The following is a 25,604-nucleotide window of genomic DNA, read 5'->3' on the forward strand; positions in this document are numbered from 1 at the left end:
AATTCCATCTATTTCATTTTTGCTCTCGATTCTTGAAAATATCTTGATGATATTTTAATCTTGTATAGACTTCTGATCTTGCAAAGTGTTACAGTATATACTCTGGCTTCAGATGTACATTGTATTGGATAACGTTTCGAGGTTTATAGGCCTTCTTCTGATTCCTATTATTTAATTTCACCAATCATGCTTTGCCTCTGCTGTTCAGGTTGGCTGGCAGCTGAAAAACCTGGTGGCCAAGCTCAGGGAGGATCCCAAAGGTGTTGCGCTGATGCTGAAGAAGAGACCCACAGGCACCTCTGGGTTCACCCCTGCCCCCCTCAAAAACATGCGCTGGAAGCCTGCGGTGCCTCAAGTACAGGTCAGCTTCAGCACTGGGCCTATCTCTTTCAAATCTCTTCGCTAATTGATTGACAAAATAACCAGGGATGCTCATGTCTGTTGGTTACAGAATGGAGAATTGCCATTCCAACTACTAGATGGTTATTGGCAACAAGAGCTTTCCTTTTTGAAAATGACATTATTCTCTAATGGCAGGCCTGGTTCTTGTCTTATTAGCTCATGGCACTAGTTGGGAACAATGCTGCTATTCTCCGAACAATACCAGTGTTTTCCACAGAATGATGATTCCACTATGATGTCACTCAGCTGTGGCCTGTGGCGAAGACTAGATCTGTAATGACCAACACAACAGTGTCTTTCCCAATGGAGAACAACCATTGTTGTACTCAGGTTATGCTGTTTAGCTGAAAACTGGGGTGAATTTCTACTGTTCTTGGCATTGCTAGCAGGTATTAAATGAAATTACTTAAATCTATTTTCAATCTCTTTGAATAGCTTAGACTAACCCTCTCAAAAGAAGGTCAGACAACACTCACACCTTTTGTTAAAAAACATAATCAAGGCTCCCAAATTCCTGTATTCAGACATTTATGTAATGCTAATCCCGATCAGAAGCCGTGTTCATCGGGGGAAATTAGGCTGTCAGAGCCGTTCTGTCCCAACTCTCCTTCTTTTGAACGGGATCCTCGACAAACAAAAGGCCCTTGTAATCAAGCTCGCCCGGCTGGCTAGCAGCCATGCATCGCCTCTCAGGTGCCTGTGTATGCTCTGGGAAGACCGAATCTGATCAAGCCATCTCAGTCTTTTCCCTCAAACAAAAAGGCCTCTTATTACAAAGGGGGCCAATCCAGGCTTGTCTGCCTAATTGTTTGAACACGGTGTCTGGAAATCACGGTGGCAAATCTCTGAGGTGAACTAGCTGACAAGCAGAGGTGGATCACCCACGATGAATCAGAGATGTGTCAAGGGTCAGCCTGTGGCACTGGGGAGGTGCCAGGTGATTGAATGATCTGTGACATGAAAACATGAGTTATTGCACGGTATCGAGAAAACATATCGAGTATCGAGTAAGAGTTGGGCTTAGTAGGTGTGTAATTGATTTCTGGTTGCTGAACTTTAGTCAGTACTACATGTTACATGGGAAACAAGCTGGGAGACATAAAAGAAAAACAAAATATTTTGATGTATCACAGTTAATGTCTTTAATATTTAGTGACTGAAGAAAATCAAATCACAAAATAACAGGAGTTTTTGCAACATTGTTCCAAACTAAGCATGTCTTTAGTCTACCACACTGATGCCATTGTGCCTAGAGAGAATGGAGATTCCTTTAATGTCAATGTCAATTTATTTATGTAGCACTTTTATAAACAAAGGCAATTAACCAAAGTCTATGAAGTAACTTATCAGCACATTCAATCCTATGGGGGTCTGAAGATTGTCATCTACCTATGGCATGTGCACAACATGGCCAGAATCAGGCTTAGGAGATGCCAGAAGCGAGAGGGATGTTTGCTGAATGTTTATGTTCCCTTTCACAGAACACCCACTCCCCGACCAAAGCCCAGTCTCCCAGCAACACGGCAGAGTTGTGCTCCAGGAAAGAGAAGCCTGCCATTCTGGACCTGTACATCCCTCCACCTCCATCAGTCCCCTACACCCCACGGTGAGCAAAACGACCTGCTCTAGCTCTGGTCATTCCTGGGGGTTTAAACCCTATCTATCTAATGCATCTGCTCCCTCTAGCCTGTCTCTGTGATGCCCTCCACCCTGCCCCCCATCTCCATCCCCCCTCCACCCTAGACAGTAAAAGCCTCAGCACATTCTGTTCTGCCGTGCAGCCCTGTGAGCACCAGCAGAGGTTATGCAACGTTCGTGCCGAGTTTTGACTGAGCGAAAGCCTCCATCTCTCTGGTTTACTCACTCACTTCCTCTCACCCAGCGTCTGACTCACTGGGCTCCTGTCTCTTATTTAAGACTCAGTAGACTCAGTGATTTTGGAATGTGAATTCCAACATTTGATTTAATCATCTATCACAGCTGATTTGATAATGATTTGATAATGATTTGACATTTTTGTATTTTTCATATTTCAGTTAGGACTTTAGTCTGCATAAAGTCTTTATAAGTTATCTTCTATATATCTAATATATATAAATATATCTTATTTACAGTTGATTCCATTACTGCAAAGCCTGCTTCCAGGCTCAACCGTCATCCTATAGTTACCATTCATAAACATTGATATGACACTTTTTTTTACCAGATCTACTTCATAGGTGTCTCGTTATTCAGAATTAATAGCCACCCCACCAGCCAATCAGGAAAGAGTATTTCTTCTCTCTGGATGATACATCCTCCTAAGGCAGGCATAGCAACAGAAAGAAGCCCCCCCCCCCCCCCCCTCCAGAACAGAGCAGGCAAGCATCGATGACAACATGACATTGGTTAAGTCAGATACAGCATAAAACGAGGAGTTGGGCGTAGCTGGGGATGAGCTGAGGCCAGGCGTAAACTTGACTCGGTGGCCAGCTCAAACTAGTGCTACGCTCAATTTAGTGCCTTTACACTGTCTCACTAGAGGACATTGTTTGTGTCTGTTATGTCTGTGCCCTTCAGTGACATGAGGAACAGCACCTATGCTGCCATTCACAAGATCGGGAAGGGCTCCGAATCACCTAACTCGTTCCTCGACCTGGAGAACCGACGGCGCTTCACCATCGCCGACTACGACAAACTGAACGTCTACCCAGTGGAGGCCAACGTCATCCAGCCACGAATGAGAGAGCGCACCACCTCACGCAGTAAGGCCAAAAGCCAAAAAGTCACCACCTATTGCAGATAGCTTTAGCTTCAGCAGTGAATTGTTGGAAGGGAATGAATGCATCCCCAAATAAAAATCTCTCACCCATGTGTAGACATAGCATAAACATAGGCAAGGACATAAAAATATTACTGTATCAGAAGTGTTCAGAGAATTAAGACCTAAATATTCAGAGATTTGTCTTGTTGTGGTTGCAGGCTTGTAAGCAAGCCTAATTATTAAGATAGACGGTGGATATTTGTGAGTGAGCTCTGAGACAACTGTGTGGTGTCGCTACAGACTGATTTATGTAGACAGTGAAGGCTCCCTGTTTTGAGCTTTTCATTTGGTTAATGTGGAGTTGGAAGGAATATGAAACCCACATGGACTGTGATGCCTGGCAACTACAAGTAAACAGACTTTTAAATACATGTATATTGTCTGACTGACATTGACACTGACACTGAGCATTAAAATGAATGTCCCGATACTTTAACTGTGCTGCCAGTCTGCCAATTAATGAATTGCCAGTCTTTTTAACTTGAAAAGTCAAACTCTGTGACACCCTGAAGACTTTCTCATAAATGTCAAAGCAGTATCATACTGATGATAACATCATTTTTGAATCCCCTCATAATTTCAATGAGTATCAACTTTTTCTGGAAAATGTGTATTTAACCGTGAATCATAATCTCTCTTACAGGTAAACCGCGGCCTCTCTCCATGCCCGTAGACACCTGCCTCAGTGTGAATGACAGCTACACTAAGCCGTGGGCACAAGGCAAGAAAGGTACTTTGTGTGTCTGTCTGCACCTGGCACAAACAGTAGCTTCAATAGACAACAACTGAGTTAGCCACTTCACAAAATCACAAACTGACCAGTCATTCAGACCCATGTCACTCCTGATGCACTTCACAGATGTGTTGTGTCAAAGGTCCCAAACCAGTTTTGGTGTTTGAGTGTGGAAGGGACCAGAAGACAAGTACACCTCTACCCCTTTTAGAAGGGTCTTGGAAAGGATTGTAGGTTAACGTTCATCATTCTGTTTTCCACAGGCGAAGAGCTCCTGTACAGATACCTGAGTAATGAGCGAATCCCCACCATCGCTGAGGAGAGCCCTGCCGGCGGGATGATGCACAGGTCCAACGGGGACCGAACACCAGTCCGCAGCCTCGACCACATCCGCAGTGGCCGTTACCTCGTCAACGTGGACCTTCACAACAGCGCTACGATCCCTTACCAGGAGGACTTCTCCAAAAAGGCCCCCATGTCGTCCACCCCGAAACGACCTCCCGCAGAGCCTTCGCTACTGGTCAGTTGGATCACACGGCTTAAGCTATTGACTCACTGACATTCGCTTCCTTGTCCCCAGGCTACTTTGTCTGTCCTTTAGTGCCTTCGTCCAGCTGTTTATGCTGTTGTCTTTCTATCTTTTCTCTGTGTTTTTCTCACTTTTTTACCCTCGCTAATGCCCCCATACCCCAGCCTGCTAACTTGCTAACTCCAATGCCTTTCTGGAACATTTCAAAGTGAAATGTAAAAATGCATCAAGTTGGGACGTTTCACCAGCACAAACTAAAAAGAAAACTTCATAGAGTTGCTATGGTTGTGGAACGGATTGCTTTTGATAGTTATCTCAGTGTTTTCAGGTCAGTCTTGGTTAATTATTTGTTCTTTAAGCTGTATTTTGTAACTACTAAGTCATTTCAGCATGAAACCTCTTAGAAACCTTCCGTTACTTTTTGTTTTGGATTTTCACTTGCCAAAGTTTTTTTTTTTCCAGTTTGCGTGCACCTTCATTTACCTCAGTAAAGCAGTGTAAACAAAAAAAGAGGAGTGAAAATGCTTATGCATATATTTAAATCAAATCACTTTTCTAATGTGTTGTGGACATTATAAGTGTTCCGTTCAAAACATGCATCTGCTTATTTAAGCATCCACACAAGCTATGCATTCAGAAAAGTGGCTGGTCTCCGTTGCCCACCCATGTTGGGCACAAGGAGCTCTTATACATATAGGTCACAATGTGACAGAATTATCGGCTCTGGTTTTGAGTGTTCGCACTGTGTAGGTTATGCTCCTGTGTTTTCAAATGATGTGCTTGGATATATTATTTCCTTAATGACAGCTGAAAAACATGCAGACATATCATCAGGTGTTACTTATAGAAAACTTACTGAAGTTCTCTCACAGACAACCTATCCTAATGCTGCAGAATTTTTCAATGTCAAGGGTTACAGAATAGAAATTGTTTAACAGTATTAAATGCTATAAATGCTATGTCAAAAACTGTAACAATCCATTGTACTTTAACTGCATTTTTTTGTAATTTGTCAATAGTTTATTAAAGGTGCAGATCATTGTAATACTGTTTTGTATTGTCTTTTTTCATTTCAGTGTAACAAATAAACCTTGTGGCATTGTTATCATGATACAGACATAATTATTTTTAAAAAGAGGTACTGGAATGCAATCAATGTGCTCAGACTGTCATTTGTTTAGGATATGCTTGAATAAACATTTTAAGGAAGTATACTAACCTGGGGTTAATGAACCCTGAATCCTCAAAGAGGGTTTATCAGGAACAGGATTTCCGATGTGCTAAGACGCCTTCAAATGTGTTTACACACTCACATAAGAAGCCTATTAGCAATTCAGCGCCTGACGGACCATGAAGTCTTGGATCAAATTCACATGAAGACCTAGTGTATATGTTATTTACATATAGCATATATAAAATATAGCAACTTAATATGAAGACATTTCTAAAGACTCTTGTTTTCTTAAAGGGCTTTGGCAAGTTGATAATCAGTCTTAAAAAAAAAAAAAAAAAACGCTAAATAGCACAAACAAATGTCAAAATCTGCCTTTGGTGTATGCAACACAATTCAACAAATCAGATGCATGGTCACATTGAATTTCCACACTGAGATGACTTTTTTTAAAACAAAAACACACAATGCACCCCTCAGCTTTCCCCCTCCCAATTCTTCTTCTTTCTCGCCTATAGCCTCCTGGCACTCTTTTCCTCTATCATGCCCTGACTTGCATGCCTGCGGGGCTGTCTCACCTGCACGTTCGAATTACTTGACGAATTAACAGAGTGTGTTTAACCTGCTTTGCTTGGCCTTTCAATACTAACAAAAGCCAGACACATGGATATGTGTTCCATTGTATGATGGAAGGTTTTCATTTTCCTTGGAGATTTATCTGTTTCAGGTGCTGAGTCTCAAAGCTCATGTATGGCACTGTTCTCTCTCCAGCTCTAGTTTGGTCATGAATAGTTGTATTGACTTGCCTTTGTATTGTGTTGTGTTGTTGTCAGTGCATGCTATATTGTTGCCTGTGGTCGACTGCATGGGATTGGAGAACATTGTGTGCATGATTGTAAACGGATGGCACACATACCAACACTAGAACACAGAGTACCAGAACAGTCAGAGTGTGAAGAAACTTCTTCTCATTGGCTCTAGTGTAACTTCTCACACATCAATGCTGATCAGCCTTTCAATGCCAGTCCCCTCAGTCCATTATTAAGAGAAGTCTTTTTTTCTCAAGCTTTAGTTTATAGTTGACCAGTTGTATATTTACAATTAATTCATGATTAGACTTTTCTACAAAGCTTGTGTAGGGCTCACAGTGCTCAGCCATAAGCAGTTCTCAGATCAGTTCAAGATGAACAGTGGACTATTCAAATGGTAGTGGGCGAATTGTAGCACTGTCATACTGGGGGGTACCTTTAAGTGCTCTCCAAACACAGGATCATATCTCTGAAGCCTTCTCAAGTACACTCATCCACCCCACACAGATCAGAAGGTCAACACGACAGACTTAGGGAATGTTAACATGTGTTCATGTTCTGCTCTAGGTGTCGGACTGGAATTCCAGCCGGGGCTTCATCGACAGGTGGGTATTCCGCCAGTGGCACACTACACTACACTAAAGCATCGCCTCTCACTTTCCACTATGGCTGTCCCTCATCTCCAGACAGAGAAGTTTTGACAAGTCGTGAGGAATTTGGTCTCTCCTAATTGACGGTGTCACATGCCAGCAATGCAGTGGCTTTTCTGCAGCAGGAATGCGGGGAAGAAGATGGGTAGCTCTCTTAGTCATTCACATTAACTCGCCACAGGCAGCCAGGGGCTGACAAAAGCATGGTGTCCTTTGGGGCCCAGACAAGACGACACGACAGGCATTTGCAGACAGAATTCTGATGAAGCTCACTTCACAGGCATAGTGCGCACAGTATGCTCGTTTTGATCCGTGGTGTTGGGTTGCAGAGAAAGGCAAGCACAATGAAACAACCGGGGGAAAAATTATCTTGGCAGGTCACAGATCTCAGAGAGTGCCACACAAATCAGGGCCCAGCACCCCTCTGTGAAATGCACCTTGCTCTGCCAAGCATGGGTCACTTCAGCTTACTGATTAAACCTGACCGAGAGGTAAGAGGAGAGAGGAGGAGACGTGTGCAGCTGAGGTCTGAGCCCGTGGCCTTTTCACACGGCCCGAGGGTGTGTGACTCCCCTCATTAGGGGTGTGATTGATGAGTAATCCGCCCCTCTTCTTTGGCTGCTATTTAAAGGCCTCCACTCCACTCGTCAGTCACACTCCTAATGAGAGCGGCAGATAAGGCTTCTTCTGACCATTACATGGCTAAGCACAGAGATATTGTCCACACACAACATCATTTAAGGCCTTACTCATGTATGCGAGGAGTTGTAAGCTAATAAGGTATTTGAAACAATGCTAGAATCACTCATCCACTTTGTAATTCTTTCATGTTCACCGCAAATACTGGCCGATATACCCCCGAAGCACACTGTTTAATTCAGTAGTCAATTAAGCCAAAATACCTCGGCCATTAAAATTCATCAGCTTCAATTAACATTAATCCTATTTTGTTATATTAACACAAGTTAATTGGCACATTGTCATATTTTACACAGGAAGGCATGTGTCTGTTAATATATTGGTGAAACAACTTGGATCAACTTCATTTGCACTAGATCAAAGAAAAACAAAGCCTTATTAGATTAGTATATGCAGTGAAATCTCTGAAGATCGCACTCAGTTGGTCCATAATTGATATTCCGATAGTTGGAATTCCTTAGATTTAATGGTTTTTCAAAGCTGTAGTTGTTTTGTAGCGTTTTCCTATAGAACATGCACTGATCAGACAGTAGCCAGTATGGAGTTCGGAAGGGTAAAATATAGAATTGACAAACAGGAAGATGAGGAAAACCAAAGCCATTTTTTATTTCCCCCAAATTGCAGGGTGCCTCTATAGTTTTCTATCAGAGCCCACGTCTGTATTTTAAGATCAGGTCATACATGCACTTTAACTTTAACTGCATCTGGGTGTTAGACTCTGTGAGAAAGATAATGCCCTTGCAGGAGGCACACTCACTATTAGTTGGACTAAAACGGCATATTGCGGCCAACTGTATTGGTACTTGGATGAACATAGTGACTGCCTTGGGGGAATTCCCTCTATATGTATGCCATGTAGTCATTCGTGCAGGTTTTTGTGGCTACACATAGTCCGGGACTGAGCGATAAATGCCTCTGTGGTTCGTGTGGATGTATATTTAAGTGGCCTTCGAACTCTGTATGCTTGAGTGTAAACACAACTATGTAATCAGACATGAACACTAACTGTTATCACAACTGTTATCATCACCTTTGTTTTGAAACCTCACTGAACGTATACAGGGTCTAATGTTCCTTGTTTTATCTCCCCCGCTCATCTCTCTCATTTTCTGTCTCTTTCACAGATACAACCATCGCTCGTGGTCCTTCTCACAAGCAGTAAGAGCTCCTGCATGACACTATCTTGTAACACCTTTACAAAAACAAAATGGCATATGAATGATCAGGGGTGCGTTTCCCAAAACCATAGTTGCTAACCTGTTAGCAACTTAGTTGGTTGGCAATGGGAAATTGCATTGCAACCAACAAAGTTCAGTAAGATCAGTAAGTGATGACTGCACACGCAGTAATGGAGAAAAGAGAAGTCGTTTTTATAAAAATAAAATAAACACAAAATAAGGAATGTTTAGCAGCAGAGCTGACCTTACACTGACCACAGTGTATGATTATGTAGGGAGTAGGCTGAAAAACCTCTTAGCTCACACAGGAACTCCGCTGGCCTTGACCTTTGGGCCTTTGTCAACAGTGCTGTAAACAAAGGGGCCCCTGAGGGAGTCCTTTTATTTAGTAGATAACCCTGCCCCAAAACATGAAGAAACAACACACACACACACACACACACACACACACACACACACTGTGTACTACAACCATGCAAACATAATTAGCAACCATATCAGTTTTCTTCCTTTCAGACCCAAAATGTTGCTTTAGTTTTGGTGAAACATGTATTGCATCTTAAGGGTGAAGAATGTTATTTGTGTTGTGGGCTAATGGCTGCCTTAAAAGCATTATGGTTATGATAATTTATCACTGCAGTTCAGTCCATTCTGTATTTACCAATCAACAATCTACATTCTTCCATTCCAAACACTGTAGGCTAAATGCTAGTGATGCTAATGCATAGAGCAGTGTTTCTCAAACTTTTTCAGACCAAGGACCACTTAATCAATAAAAAAAAGCCTCATGGACCACCTAGCTAAAAAACAAAAAAAATTATTAGCTTGCTTGCGGACCACCAGTGGTCCCCGGACCACACTTTGAGAAACACTGGCATAGAGCATACATGCACAGTGCATTAGAATGTTGTTGTTTACTTGCTGAATATACTGGCTACATCCATAGTGTATATGCACTGGTACAAGAACTGGTAAGAACCCAATTCTTGCCCACTGCGTCAGCTCAGCCTGGTCTTCAAAGAGGAGCTGCTGTATGCCACATGCAGGCATCAGGTTACCTGACCTACAACTGAACGTTCACTATCTGAGTCTCGGTGGATCGTATTCCCGCACCAACCCACCCCCTGCAGGAGACGACAACTTTGCCTATTAATGCCTCGCAGAGGCACTGAGTTGAATTTGAACCTTGAAATGGGGCATTGAGAGTTAGATATACTTGCAGTTGCAGGGCCTCGGAGGTTCCGCACTCTAATACAAAACATGCTACTGCATCGTTCTGTCAGACCTGACTGTAAGAATGAAAAGCTTTTAAGATGGCCTCATGACTACGGAGTATCTGTTTATTTTGCTCAGCTGTTTTTTAAAGGCGCCAAACAGCATAGATTGGGATTGAGTTGGTAATCTTGATTTTCCTGTAGATTTCTTGGTTAGAAAGCAGGAAAGAACCCCACTGTGAGATCTTAACAAATCACTAAATATGTCATTAAGAGTAAACTGATAGCAAAACAATTCCTGTCTTACGCATGGAAGTACTGCCAACAGAACAATTGTAAATGACGCTTGAGAGATTACCAGTGCCATTCTTGCCTATTTTCTCAGTGTGGTGCAGTAGAACTTGATACCACCACCAGGCCAATCTTTTGGCAAATACTCTTCTGAAAGAATGGCCACTCTGTGCTCCAGATATCCCAGGGGGTCGGACCCATAGGGATATCTAGTTAACTGGTGTGACAGTTCCCAGCATGGAGGCCTATTAGAGATGTTGTGCCACCGTGGTATGGCCAATCCATGCTTCCCTGAAGCAGGCACTGAAATTGTGTTGGACAAAAGCATTTACAGGACACTGCATCCTATATCTGATCTGACAGTGACATATATTATTTAATGATTCAATTATTTAATGATTCGAGAATTTAGGAACCCAAAGTTATAGGCCTAGATAGCGAAGATCAAAACATTTCTCTTGGCCACTGGATTGACATTAGGAGACACTTAACACATCTCTTAACAGAGTGGGAAATATGACAGGCTAAATCAGCATAAGGAGAGGGGGTAACTAATCTCTGAGGGATTGCAGCTACCCTTGGCAAACACAACATGTTTTTTGTGTAAAGAGACAACTAAGATCGATGTCATATTGTGAATACCAACACATGGGGCTGTCTTTACTTCAGAAGACTAAAGTGAAAACTATTTACACTTTCTTCTACTTATGTTTTTGCCAGACACTGCTGTCAGCAGATGTTCACTGTGCAATGCACTTTATCTGACTCTTGTAGGCTGCCCAGTTATAGTCTACGCTGAATGGTAAGCCTGCTTCTGATACGACGGCGACATCTTCTGGTCACTAGATACTCCTGCTTTTTTAAATGTCAGTCGATTGAATACTGCTGGTTCATTGAAAAAACAAACGAGAAAAAAAAAACAGATGGATTAAATACATATATGGCTTAGGCTAAATGTAGTTTCACTGCATGGAAGATAGGCTAGTGTGTAGATTTGTCAAGAATGCTGTCTCTATGGACATTTGCAGTCGTTATATTTTATTGCAATGTGATTCAGCCTGAGGCTACTCTAATGAATTCAGCCGCTGACACTTGCGCAGAGGTTCCTCTTTCTCACAGATGATTACTGTGAACTTAACCAAAATAGGCTACAGACTACTGGTGGCTGTTCACGCCATCTGCATCAGTCAACAAAATTATGTTTTTTTTATACTGTCTTTTGACGTTATTACTAGCCAACCCTGACATGACAACAAAGGCTGGAGTGATGAGACCCCTCTCGTGTGTCAGCTACCAAAAGTAGGCTACCGTCCGGAAACTGACTGAACTCTGTTGTGCAATAATGACAAGTTTCCTCAAAGTTTCGGACGAGCAATGCTCATTGACTCTAATTACCGACTCTGTGCAGTCTTAATGGAGCTGAAGCTCTAAAAGAGCAGGTTTTGGATCGTCGAAGCAGGTGCGTGATTCATTTTATAGGCTAGTCATACAGACAAATGTGTTGCGGCTGCGGCTTTATGTGGAAAGAGCGTTGGTTGAAGAGAGGAAATGTTTTCTAGACTACTGTCTGAACTGGTAGGCTATTAGGCTAGTATTTTCGTCTAGCGTTTTATTAACTGGCTCTTTGTTATGTTGGTGTCATAAATCCTAATTTCGCTTCGATGGAGAACCTCGAGTAGGCTAAACCCTATCTGTAACTTTTATGTTCCTTATGTTCCTTTTTTTTTTATCTGGAAGAGTGTTTAGCATAGAATAATTCAATGAAATTACTACAAAATAAATGTAGGTTTACACTGTGGTGTTCCTGGCTGTATGAGATGACATGTTTATTGAGGAAAATGACCATCAAAGTAAAATATAACTTTTCTAAAGCTACCTTTCACAACTACCATGGTTTATTGAGTCTCATGTAAAGAGGAACTAACACTAAACGACAGTATTGAGTAACCCCTTGATTTTGACAGGCTTGGCATTACTGTGATATGATGAGTTTTGTTTTCTTTTTTTTAGTGGCCGGCTGGCAGTTTTTATTTGTTGCATAGTTTCTACAACTAGGTACTGTGCCAGTTGAAAGGACTCCACTGCAATATCACAGAGAACTATTTTGCAGTGTGTTTTTTCCCCTCTTCTTATGAGGCTAAGGCAGAGATGGAAATTATTCAAGTTTACTGTCATAGATGCCCTCATCAGTTGCACTAAAACTCTATTCGGTCTGTTTGTGTGATGCATGTGAAACGTTAGTCATCTGTGGTGTTCAGTGGGCACATCAATACTGTGCAGCCCACTGTGTGGAAATGCCGTCTAATGGTCTGTTACATTACTTCCCCTTATAGTGGTAACAGTGTAACCAAGTGACAATTTGTACAAAGTCTATCTGTCTATCATATGGTTGTGATCTGGTTTAGCCTTTAATGACCTTCTGCTTTTTACTTGCAGGCCTCTTTTCCACTTTCTGTTGCACCTCCTATGGCTGCTGATGAGTACAATCCTGTAAGTACCAGAGGAACATTTGTAAATGCATGTCCATTTATATCACTAATATAGGTTATTCAAGGTTTTTAAAGTCTTTTACAGCTGTTTTTTTTTAAAGACTGTACTTTCTCATAAACATTTATGTAACTGTGTTGAGGAAGGTTTGTGTGTGTTCAAATGTTTTTTTTTTTTTTTTACTTTTAGTGTTAATGTGGGTATGAAGTTTAAAATGGTAGGAGTGGGTTTATGTTTCTCTTAAGGGCTCTAGGACCATCAGGCACTGAATGAGCTCTGACTGTGCACTCTCCTTTTGTTTGAACAGGTATCTCTCAGACCCAAATCCAAGAAAAAGACTCGTGGAAGTAGGTGTCAGACTTTTGCAATTTGCACATTGTGATGCCCTATTGTGGTTTCATTGGTGTGATGTGTCAGCTTATTATCAAACGCACTCTGTGTGCATGTGTGTGTGTGTGTGTGACCATAGGCAATGTCACCATGAGCAGAAGGCGAGTGTCTGTGAAAGAGCTGGGTCCGGCGGATCACCAGGGCTGGCTCTACAGGAAGAAGGAGGGAAAAGGCTTCCTGGGAATAAAGTGGAAGAAGTATTGGTTTGTCCTGAAGAAAACCTCGTTGTACTGGTACACTAGTGAGACGGTGAGTCACGGTGGTCAGTGAGTCATACATCACGTCGTTCTGCTCTTCCTGTCACTGTTGCTGAATTGTCATATGGGAAGGTCACTGTGACTTAACTCTTTTCTGTTACTGTTCTTGGAATGGAAGCTTACTCATATATGTGTCAATATCAATCAGTCCTTTTGACATGAATACCTTATTCATAGTTGTGTTTCTCCATTTGTAGAAATGTTCCAGAAATGAATATGTTGTCATTGTAAAATTCATTTTAGAGTGAAGTTAATTGATGATTTAAGGTTTTGTTGATTATTTTTAAACTTTTCTTTGTGGTTTTATTTTCAGGCGGAAAAGGCAGAAGGATACATAAACTTGAAAGACTTCATGATTGATAGGGCAGTAGAGTGCAAGAAAAAATAGTAAGTAATTTGCATTTCCTGTTATATGGCTTGTGGTCAGAGACCGCATGGCATTTTGAGTTTCCATTCTACCTTGAGTGTTTAAAATGGTCCTCATCCTGCTCATGTAGACAGCCAGGCTGGTGGCTAATTGTCTATTGTGGAAGTGAAACGAATTGGGTTTGTTTTCTAAAGACTCTGGTGAAACCTGACCTACTCTCAGTCATATGTGTATTGTTAAATGGGACATCTGCGGTTTCTCTTGAAAGCACAATGCAATGTCACACAGTTTCAGTGGTAACCTTTTTTTTTAATCATTTTTCAGTCAGTGGTAACGTGTTTGACAATATTGGCATTTAACAGTTTGGCAGATACTATCAAAAGAGAGGAAAGCGTATCCTATCCGTATCCAGCATATCCACACTAACCTGTCTTTCATACCTACATACCTTAACCTCCCTTCTTCTTCTGCTCTTACAGTGCCATCAAAGCCTGCCATCCACAAGTCATGATGTTCTACTTTGCAGCTGAGAGTCTGGAGGACATGAACAGGTAAAGGTGCAAAGGTCAAGAGACAAGTAGGAACAGAGAAAATGACCAGGACTGAAAGACAGAGACTAAAATAGTTCACTTCAAGACTTTCAGGCCATACTCATGATTAGTTTACTGCTTAACTTAAATGGTTTGCTCAGCAGATTTGTTTCAAAACATATGCGTAATGTACAAAAATCTGTGCTGCAGCACAATAACACACCTCTAAATGTCCTTAGAAATTAACGTTATGAATGTGAACTTGACAGTTTATGTTTTATGTGGTGCTTTCAGGTGGCTAAATAAGCTTGGGCTAGCTTCCATTCAGTATGAGTATGAGCCCTCAGAGCCTACACAACCAGCTGGTAAGTCTATGGGCCCTAATTTCAATGAAGTGCTAAGTCTTACACTTAAGTGAAGGTAATTTAATAACTAGGCTAATTTAACACCATAGGCAAGGAGTTATTAATGCTTGAGAGTGCATTTTTTTACTTTGTTTTCATAGTCTTTTTTTGGACTCACACCCTAAGACACAAATTTTATTTTTGGAGTTGAGTGTGCCTGTTCTTGTACACTAGGGCAAAACCATAACATTCATTTTTCCTCATTCACTGTGTGTGTATGTGTTTGTGTGTTTGTTTTGTCATAACTAGAGTGCTATAGTGAAGCAAGTGATCATGAGGAGACAGAGTCCCCAGAGGCACCCCCGCCCCCATACACAGAACAGGTGATACAGAAGTCCTTGCACATTGATGGTCAGCATGACGGTGAGCCACAGGTCAGTGAAACCTGTGTAGCTCTGTTCTAGACTATTAGCCCTGTAAACGAAGCTTTACATTTATCCAACCATCTACTTCTGCTGAGAAATTGTGCTGTTTTCTGTAATGTTGGCACATATTTCTAGTCAGATTTCTAACTGACATGATCCCTCTGTCTACAGGGCACTCTTCCACCTCCCTACTCCTCACCTCCTCCCAGTGAAGCCACTGGAACTCTGTCGTCACCTGTCAGCACTATGACTTCACACAGCTCGGCCTCTTCGCTGGCCAAGCATCGCCAGTCCTGGCTAGACCTGGTCTCCCAGTCTGCTCCCCCTGCCCGAGATACGGTGGTCTGTTCTGTGCAGGTTCATGCACAGAGTCCCCCTCTGAAGGAACTTTCTATGCCCTGTGAAGACCCTGCTTCCTCTGACGACTACACGGCCTGTGCGGACAATGCGGAGGCCCTTATGAGACCTGAGCAACTGTCAGAACCAGCTGAATCCAGCCAGACGAGTGAGTGTGTTGGTAGAGTAACATCTCAGGTGAACAAGTGTCACACTTGGTACTTGTGCAAACCTGGAAAAGTATGGAATTTTGAATGATGTCTTCCAGACCTGAAAATGTAAGGAAATGTGGGTGAAAGGTTTGAAAGAAAAAAAAGGCAGAAATGTAGCTCATAGTAATACTTAATACTTACATAAAAAGTCAAGAAAATGGCAACAAAAATACACACACATAACTGACATCTTAAAGAACAAAATGTTGGAAAAGTGGGAAAATGGGAAAAGTCTGACACACTAACATTGACAAAACAAAGTGCCATTTTTCTTCTCACTTTTCCACATTGTCCTTTTCTTTCCACTTTTATTCACAGATGGTCTAGAAGATGTAGCTGATGAGATGGAAAGACTCTACATAGACCTGAAACGGGCTAGCCTCTCCCCAACTGGTGAACGCAAGCCATCAACTAAGCGGGAATTCAGAGCGTCATTCATAAAACGATGCAAAAACCATGCAGTCAATGAAAAGTTACATGTTGTCAGAACTTTAAATAGTACTTTGAAGGTTGGTATAGACCCTTTAAACAATAAAAACAAAAACAATGCTTGAACGTTCTATTTGGGCCCCAATCTACTTCCTCTGCATTAAGATAACATATGGAATGTTAAAAAGGAAGTCTTGTGGGGCCAACTATGATGCTGAGAATGGAACTCTCTTGAAAGGGTCTATAAGCATACAGTTTTCACATTTTTAATAGTACTACAATAAGCATTTAAATGTATTGTTATTGAATGCTAGAAATCTTGCCATTGCTATTAATACAACCCTCCTCCCCATTTGCTCTCTTTGATTTAGGCTAAAGAGGCAGATCTGCTTACACTGGACCAGGTGCTCTCTGACCCATCTCTATCTGCTAGCAAATTTCGTGAATGGAAGGAGTCCAACACAGTGCTCCTGCAGGAGATCTGTATGCGTCACAACTTGCAGGAGGAAATCCCAGAACCTCCAGTTGCAGAAACAGGAGCAGAAGCAGCAGCAGAAGTAGTAACCATTGCTGGGACTTATGCAGAGACCAGCATATAGACAACTTAGTCCTTACAACCAAATGGACTTGGACTTGGTCAGAGATATTCATAACCACATCAGTGCTCCTTAAACTAAATTTAAGGACCTTGAAAAATACAGGCTCTTAACTGTGGTCTATTTGTAATTATTCTAGAATGTCGATGTTTTGCTGTGATACGTGCCATCTACATCACCAATGCCTTAATGCCTAAATGTAACTAATGAATGCCATGAACATTTTGTATGCCCACTGCCATTTTATGTCTACATTTTTGTACTGTGTGCAGTAGGCTTTAAATGATTCAATGGATATTTCAACAATGTACTGCTCTAAATTATACACAGCCTACACGATAGATGGCATAACCTAAATGATTTTATTTAGCTAAACCTTGTGTAGGTTGTATCACTGTAAGTATGTGTATATTTTTGTTATGATGTATGTACAGGTATTCACTGATGCTTTGTTGAAATGTACATATTTCAAGATAGTAGAGTGCTTAATAAAATTAGTCCACTTTTTTAGTGTAGATAATGAATAGCCTACTTCATTTGTGACACAGCATGCAACTTTGTCATTCAGTCCGTCCTAGCTTTTGTGACACAAGGTGTCGCCATTAGACCAAAGGTTAAAAAGAAAGAAAAACATGTATTACCTATGTTTAACACTTGGAGCCGCTGGTCTTTGTGTTGAATATCAATGCTTGTCCGCCATATTGCCAAGCTCCTCCATCTCACCCAACGATTCCAGAGCATGCATGCGGCCTCCGAGCCGGTGTAGCTCGGGAACATTTTGATATTAATACTGTGTTGTGACCCTGAAAACCGGCATCATGGAGGCTGTTAAAGCATTTAACGGCGAGGTTTGTCTTTTTTCCTACAATTATGAAACCTATATTCTCACAATTACTTCTCTCGGCGTAGAAACTTAGCTTACATTCGACCAGATGTCCATCTCCGACCTGTGAAGCGTGTAGCAATAGCGAATTGCCACTGTAGAGGGTGGTCAATGAACCCCTATAGGCCTCATATGTTGTGTGAATGAAAGCATTGCTCGATTCTAGTATCAGAATGAGTTATGCGAGTTCTCTACTTACACAAAGTCAATTGTTTGCAATCCGATCAGCCAACCTCTTGATTCAGGAAATTGGCTATAACTTAACTTAAATTTGTATTTGGTAGGCTAGCTCGCTGTAGATTGTTAGCTACGAACAACGCATTTAGCGTTAGCCTTTAGCATTCGTAAGTCATAATAACGTTTGCCAGCTAGCTAGTTTCCTATCTCTGGAAGGTGTGCTTGGTTTCTATATTGATTCAGAAAAGTTGTGCAAAATAATAGATGTTAAATAATAGGCCTTAAATGCAACCAGCTATAGTACTGCCTGTGTAGTCAGGGTATGTTAGTGGAAAATAGCTTCTCAGTCTGTCACCCTTGCATTGTTGAGCTGACAAATGTCAGGGGCGCTTTTGCGCATTCACAGTCTTACATATTTTCGTAAATCAAGATTATAGACTTACAATTAATGGGACAATAATCACGCCCACAATTAAACGTGCTCTGATAGATAAAAAATATCACTAAACTCAACGGAAAGTTTAACTCCAAGTTAGCTTGACTGCATTTAGCGTTAGCTAACGTTAGATGTCTCACCGCGTATTAGCTTGGCTTCTACAGGGCAAAGATTGCAAGCTCAGGAGTTATTGGCGCGTTAGCTAGTCTAACATTACTCTAGTCTAAAGAACAATACATTACTTATCCGATAAATAATTTTCTCGGTGCAAAAACGAGACCATCTGAAACAGCTATATTACTTGATGTTAGACCCAATATGCTGTTAGCTAACTTTAGGTTGGATGGTTGCGTATTGTTTTGCAGGCCACGCTGTTTTACTGTAACCAGACGTTTTTGATTCATGCTTAGTGCATTTTATTGATTAACGTTATTACCAACATGAAATATATGATATAGATATCCATGTCTCTAAACTACACGTAACCTAAACGCTAGCATACCGTTTGCTGTCAGACGACTTCAGTGTGAAGTTACGTTAATGTATCTACAGTCATGAAAAGGTCAGTTTCTCTGCTTATGCCAGATCTGTCGCCAACTTAGATGTATGATGCTGACTGATTGTGAATGAAAAGTGATCTCAAATATCGGTCATCCTTGATAAGACAACGCACTCGGATAACCAAATTACGCCAACATTACCCCATCTAGTTGATGACTACCGAACGTTAGCGACCATAGCACTAGCTGGCTAGCCAGTGATCATTGCAAGCTAATCAAGTCAGAGCAAATTCAGTCATCTAGAGCCTCAGCATACACACTTTATTCACATCTATTAGTGGTATTACCTCATATGAAATTGGACACTAACATGCACAGCATGTTTCCATGCCCAAAACGAACAGTGTCAGTGGAGCTGAATATTGCCAACAATATCAATACTGTCAAGTGGTGACGTGTGATGTAATCTGCTTTTAGTTTAATCAAGGAGTTTTGGTTTGTTGTTAGGCCCCTATATGAACAGGAAATATTATCTTTGTCTTGGTCGGCATTACTGGTCATCATCATGCCATAAACCTACAATGTTTCAATATCTCAGTCCTTCTACCCAGTTGTAGTGTTATTATGCATGAATAAAGTCACTTCTGTTACAGACACAGACACAATAGTCATCATGCTCATAATCTTTTTTTTTTTTTTAGCTGTGTACAACTGATAAGACATGGGCAAATTGGATGAACAGTTATTACATTAAATCTCGACCTTTTCAACAGTATAAAGAAACATGTGTGTTCCCAAGGCATTTCTGGTGGCACAGAAAACAATACTGAGCTAATGGTAACTTGGGGACAAACAAAAATAAAAAAGCCCTGTTTTAAAGTCAACATTTTGTTGACTGTTTTGAATGTTTTTTAACTGGAAATATTCTAGGAACATTTTGAAAGGGTCTATAAGCTAAAATCATAAAGTATTTGTCATGCTGTATCTGTTAGATGGTATATGTGTGATACTTTTTGTTGCAAAAATATTTTAAACATTCTGTTTTGTTTTTTTTTCCAGCTGTATTCGCTCAATGAATACAAGCCTCCGATCTCCAAAGCCAAGATGACCCAGATCACAAAGTCAGCAATTAAAGCTATAAAGGTAGGTATTTGTAAGTACAGAAAAGGAAAAAATTCGTAAGTGCTAGAAACAAGTGAATACACTCATCACTGCGCATCATCCTTAGTGGTGATGCTAAATAGGTCCTTGTAAAACGCTAAAAAAGAAACACCAGTGTGTAAGTAGTTTAAAATTATTATAGTGACAAAGAAACACATACAGTTAGGTCTTTATCTTGTCTGGACTTGGGCCACCCATACATTTTCAGACTCATCTGGTGTGGCATTGTAGTGATTCAGAGAATTAAAAGTGTGCTAATAATAATTACAAAGCCGAAGAAGTCGTTATTGCGACACAATTTTAATAACAGGCCCTAAAATCCCAAGTTGTTTGGCATAAACATCCTTTTATACCAAATAGAACATTTCTACTATGCTGTCATCATGTTGTTCACAGGCGATGTGCTGTTTCACAGATTCAGAAACGGCATTTTCTCTCATGAAACGGAATGCTGCAGAATACTGAGTACTGAACCTCTCTGAGGTCCAGGGCGGTCAGGACTGTTCGACAAGATCCCCAGTAGTAACATTGAATTTAATATAATATTGCTTATTCCCCACCCCTCAAAAATAGTTCCAACCTGATGTTAGCATTACCATGCAACAGATACTGCCAAGTCCGAGAGTCTATTTGTGCACATTTAATTGTACCCTCGCCTGTTTTCACATCATATTATGTTGATGTGTACATTCCCTCTTCCCTATTTGGCTTCTCTCTTAACTCAAACTCTGCTCTGCTTCCACTCACTGGAGCCCATAGTGGGTTTGCCAACCGTTTACTGTTCATCTCGTACGTGCACTGTAGTTTCAGTGGTGATGCAACTTCTTGCCAACTGTCTGCATTTTGTCAAACAAAGCGAATGAAGCAAGATTTGATGTTGACTATCCCTTTAGTAACTAACCAGTGCCGAGCATCTCTTTGCAACGTTTTCTCTGGTCACATTAACTTTGTATACACTGCATACTCAACGCTACCATAAGTACATTTTGCCTGTAATTAGTTATTTGTATTACTTGAAGATAATGTTCTCAGTGGACGCTGGACCTCCACTACGAAGGTGTATTAAACGTTGTTGATTGTTTCGGTCTAAAACTGGGAAGGCCAACTCCCTAAAATGCACAGGAATTATTTTTAGAATAGTAGTTGTTTGGCCAGTTGAACTCGGGTGTCTGGGGTTGACACTTAGATTTGAAAAAGAACCTTAAATTAAACAAACTGTTATAACTTGTGTAATGGCATCACTGGTTTTATCTTTGATTGCCACTTAAGAGCAAGTAGTCTTTAGTGATTGCAGTTGTGCCTGCCTTAAATGAGTCATGCCATGCACTAGCCAAACATTCCCTGAGATGCAAAGTCTGCATATTTTATTGACCAAAAATGTCTCTAGTAATCTAGTGTACTCCCTAGAAAACCTAGAAAAAAACAGACTGATTATAGGTTATTCACTAGATTGTTGATTGCTATGGCTCCATTTTATTGATTCAGATTTCTATGGGTGAGAGGGAGGGAGTTGGGGCTGGGCCATAAATGGATTTTATCGATTAATTTGAGTTTGACGTTCTGGTCGATTATTATTTGAATGAAAATTGGTTTTCCCTTTAACTTCCACCATCGACGCGCTCCCCTTGGACTCCCGTTGTTCAGTGTGGCAGCGCACAGGGAAGAGCTTATTCCCAGGAGAGGAAGAGTGTCATCAGTTTTTTGAAAATTGGTTCGGTTTTGCGGTGTCAGATCCAGAACAGACAAAGTCCCGCAGCAAAATGTGTTTAAAGGATGTTGTTACCAAAGGTAGCGGCACAACAAATTTATTGCAGTGCTTCAAACAAGCATGCAGCTGAGTAAGAGGTGTTGCTTTCTGTGAAATGACCGTGGCAGCACAAACACCCACTAGAACAAACTGCAGTCGTAGAAACATTTTCAAACTGTATCCCGTTTGATAATGCTGGCCTTAGACCATACGATTTTCAAGAGATTTAAGAGTTGCCAACTAAATGTCCAAAGTTGAAATGAAATCATGGGAGTTTTACGGCGTGGGGCACACTCCTCTATCTATGTCAATCCACCCAAACAGCCGTAGACTAGCCTGTATGATTATTTGTTATTTTGTTTCTTAGAAATTATTAGTATTCCACATGACGGAACACCTCAATTACCGGTATCTGTCAGAAAATACTTCTACGGATCTAAACACATCACCTGCCCATGCTAGATCATCTAGTGTGATGTCGTTATAGCCTACATAACGCTGCAGGTTGGGGATGTCACACATGAAACAATGCTGCAGAAATTATGAGGTCCTAGGGTAGGCTATATGGGTCGTTTATACAGTCCTCGTTGATATCCCATTGATATCTGGTGCATGATGGGGAAATGATTTAAAGGAATCTAGTTGCAGTCTTGTATAGTGACCATACAAGATTCCTAGCTCTAGCAAAATCATAGCCTGTGTAATCTGACTTTAAAATCTGTGACTTTGTCTTTATATGTGGGAAGATGTGATGGCCTACTGTAGTCTTTCAAAAACCTTTTCAAAGTCTTCTAATGTATGGGTAGTCCATAATACTTGCCTTGCTTCTTGCTGCTCTTTCACCCCAAGGGGAAATATATCAAATCCCAGAAGGGAAAATCAAAAAAGTCAAAACTTGTTTTTAAAATCGTAAATCAGTTTGATGTCAAAAGATTCTGAGACTTTTTATTTTTTTATTTTTTTTTAAGCCATATTGTCCAACCCTAGAGGGAGTATAAGGAATGAAAGCAATTTCAGTGTAGAAGTTTTTAAGTGTATACCCAGCTAGAGTTGCCATCGTGTCTTATGCTGTATTGATAGGCCTATATACTCGTTAATAACAAGTTTCATGTTCATTGTCATGTACCTGAGAAAGATGCAAAATCATTGCAATTGCAAAATCATTTTTTATTTTTATTTTACTTTCGTGGCTGAAGTGTATTATTTGCACTTGAACTTAGTCAAGTCATTTCACTTTGCACTTGACCTTAGTCATTTCAAACCTTTTTAAAGTGTTTTTTAGAGTCCTGTGTATGAACGTGTTTCCTAACCGTTTTTGAGCAGTGTGGTTTGGGTGGTTTAGATGTATGTGATCTACTAGAGGTAGTTGATCAGATCCCTGACTTGGGTGTCTCAACAGACAGCTAGAACCACTTCAATGTACTTTCAGTATCATACTTCTTCAGCATCACATTTGAATGTATTGGCAGTGTCATGCATTCAGCGTTTGAACACTGATCCAGCCATGCATTGTATTCTGAGCTTACCTTTGTGTTCCTTTTTCATAGGACCCAGATCTTAGTTGCACTTTGTTTTAGCTGACTTTAAATCATTAATAATACTCAACTAAATATTTTCAGTATCATCACTAGTAGCTTCCACATTTTAAGGAATCACTGGTTGACCTTCACAGACTGAATGTGCTCAGATGTCTTGGTCTCAGTCAGTTGATGAAGCACACACACACCTTTAAAACATTTCGGAACATTTAAAAACAAACATCTTTTATTTTAATTGTGTGACGTCTAGGTACACAATCTTCTCAGTGCTGACTGAACTGAACTGTTTTCTCCCTCTTTATAACCTTGTCTCTTCTGCACCTGTGTTTGTGCTGACTGTGATTTGCTTGTGAAATAACGCCTGTTTCCCCTTCCCTCAGCAGCTCCCCCAGCTTCCACAAAGCACTGAGCGTGAAGCAGGAGGATGGGGCGAGAGAGAGTTTCAGAGAGAGATAAGGGAACCCTCTAACCAGCTTAGGTAGGAGATGGGCTCTTTCAAAAAGCAAAAAAAGGAAGATGGAAGAAGCCACAGTGATAAAATGATACACACAATAATAATAATTAAAAAAAAGTACTTTCAGAGATCCCTCGGCGACAGAGTGGTGTCAGGACCAGAGGTTCCACCTCTCCTCTCAGCCCTTCTCTCTATTAATATTTGTTGCGGTTGCAAATATGGTTGATTTTGAGGGCCATTAAATTGTGGTGTGGTTGCACGATTCAAGACTTCTGTTTGAGGTTGCCCCTTATTACGAAAAAGCAGCAGGGCTATAGGTTTTGCTTGGTGTACTTTACTGTTGGTTGGATTGTCTATGCAGGCTTGTCAGGAAACCGTGATTAATTATGGATGTGGCAGTGACTAAGTTTTGTCAGTAGGATTTTTTTTCTTAGCTGTAAAGACATAAATGTGCAGTGTTTGCTTAGAGCTCATAAGCTTGTTGGGTAGAGTGTTTGGGCACGTGCTGGGTCGGGTGTTTGCTGTTGTTATTCCATAGTATGTTTTCGCTGCTGGAGATCTAGTGTAAACTGTGTGGTGCCACTGAATGTCTTTTCCCTAAGGGTCGTAATGAGACTGTCAAGACAAATTTATTTATTTAGGCTAGTGTTTTATTTATTCAGCTACAGGGATGTTTGGGCAATAGCACATCACCTGGTAGAATTGCCTGTGTCAAGGGCAGATTGTTGAGTTATTTCTTAAAATGTTTAAACATGCTGTTATCACATGGATGTTTCTGTCAAACAGACATTTCCATTATTGTAGCTTTTTCAGAGGAACCCTTGGCTAAAATGTTTCCACAGAGTAGGGGACATAACTGAAGGACTAAGCTTTTGTTCTAGATCAGTTTCGCTCTCATATGTTTGTGTTGTTGTAACGTGTCGACATGCTTGTATCCATTAGACATATTTATTGGCAGCAATATTTGTGTTAGGTAGCACAGTGTAGCCTACAGGTCATCTATCTTATTTAGAACTTTTCAGTATGCCTTACTGAAAATGTGCTGACAATGCAGCAGGCGGTTATGTCTGCTCTAAACACCTTTTTTCATGCTATGTTTGATGGGTGTGTTCCCCCTTCAGCCAATCAGAAGATCATTTGGTTACTGAAAGATGATCTCTGTCAACAAACGACATTTGACATGGCAAAAACTTAAATGTCAGTCTGGTTGAATGGGCCTAGTTGGCCTTTTTTTTTCATTTTTATTTTTTTATTTTTGTTTTAATCCTCGACATATTAAGAATTTTATTGTATTTTGTTGAAAAGACAGGCTAAATGTCTGATTTTGTAGACTCCAGATCCTTTGGAGATATTAGGCTCACAAACAGTGTCTTAGATACCAATGAAAGGTATCACAACTAGCTGTAAGGCAGTCACGTTTCAAGCAGAGAGGTCAGATACACATTGCCAATTGAAAAGATCCTTTAAAAACTCTGCTTCATGGAAATCACCGAAGGGTTGTGATTGAAAGAAGCCTTTACCTTATTTTGCCATTTTATCCCTTCATCCTCTTGTACTACTAATGTAGTAAGTAATGCAACTGTAGCGAAGGGAGAACAGGCGCCTCGAACCCAAGTGTCCATCTTGACGGCAACACCAAAGAGCCGGAACGCATACTCAACCGTTGTGACGGAACTCCCGTCACACTGCCCTCCCCTTCAGGAAGGTTGCCCATTCACTTCATACCACGCTGGTATCCATCACTCATGCATCCGCCAGCCGTGCTGCTCCCATCCCAGGGTGCCCCACACACTAGTGCTTCACCCATCTCTGGGGTCCGTCACATAGGGGTCTACCTATCCTGGGGGTCCATCATA

General features: G+C 41.0%; 2 protein-coding genes across 13 annotated transcripts in view; both read left to right on the forward strand.

The window, feature by feature from the left end:
* The window catches only part of LOC121693538 (connector enhancer of kinase suppressor of ras 3-like), a 44,961-nt gene extending 27,585 nt beyond the window's left edge, over positions 1-17,376 (forward strand). For 4 of the 8 annotated variants that reach the window (XM_042073026.1, XM_042073030.1, XM_042073028.1 and 1 more), the window contains 17 exons: positions 209-361; positions 1,884-2,008; positions 2,962-3,146; positions 3,849-3,935; positions 4,202-4,458; positions 7,015-7,052; positions 8,921-8,954; positions 12,916-12,969; positions 13,274-13,313; positions 13,436-13,605; positions 13,927-14,000; positions 14,460-14,531; positions 14,805-14,875; positions 15,164-15,288; positions 15,451-15,784; positions 16,146-16,336; positions 16,628-17,376. In XM_042073026.1, the coding sequence (XP_041928960.1) occupies positions 209-361; positions 1,884-2,008; positions 2,962-3,146; positions 3,849-3,935; positions 4,202-4,458; positions 7,015-7,052; positions 8,921-8,954; positions 12,916-12,969; positions 13,274-13,313; positions 13,436-13,605; positions 13,927-14,000; positions 14,460-14,531; positions 14,805-14,875; positions 15,164-15,288; positions 15,451-15,784; positions 16,146-16,336; positions 16,628-16,855 (2,238 nt within the window). In that variant the 3' untranslated portion in view covers positions 16,856-17,376. Of the gene's footprint in view, positions 1-208; positions 362-1,883; positions 2,009-2,961; positions 3,147-3,848; positions 3,936-4,201; positions 4,777-7,014; positions 7,053-8,920; positions 8,955-11,423; positions 11,939-11,966; positions 12,055-12,915; positions 12,970-13,273; positions 13,314-13,435; positions 13,606-13,926; positions 14,001-14,459; positions 14,532-14,804; positions 14,876-15,163; positions 15,289-15,450; positions 15,785-16,145; positions 16,337-16,627 lie in introns of those variants that run through there. The other 4 variants (XM_042073027.1, XM_042073034.1, XM_042073033.1 and 1 more) reach the window with 4 other exon arrangements.
* A 165-nt stretch (positions 17,377-17,541) lies between these two features.
* The window catches only part of scaf8 (SR-related CTD-associated factor 8), a 34,368-nt gene continuing 26,305 nt past the window's right edge, over positions 17,542-25,604 (forward strand). For 3 of the 5 annotated variants that reach the window (XM_042073021.1, XM_042073023.1, XM_042073022.1), the window contains exons 1-2: positions 17,542-17,700; positions 19,908-19,991. In XM_042073021.1, the coding sequence (XP_041928955.1) occupies positions 17,671-17,700; positions 19,908-19,991 (114 nt within the window). In that variant the 5' untranslated portion in view covers positions 17,542-17,670. Of the gene's footprint in view, positions 17,701-19,907; positions 19,992-23,674; positions 23,773-25,604 lie in introns of those variants that run through there. The other 2 variants (XM_042073024.1, XM_042073025.1) reach the window with 2 other exon arrangements.

Source organism: Alosa sapidissima, chromosome 19 (assembly GCF_018492685.1).
Source record: "Alosa sapidissima isolate fAloSap1 chromosome 19, fAloSap1.pri, whole genome shotgun sequence".
Lineage (NCBI taxonomy): Eukaryota > Metazoa > Chordata > Actinopteri > Clupeiformes > Clupeidae > Alosa > Alosa sapidissima.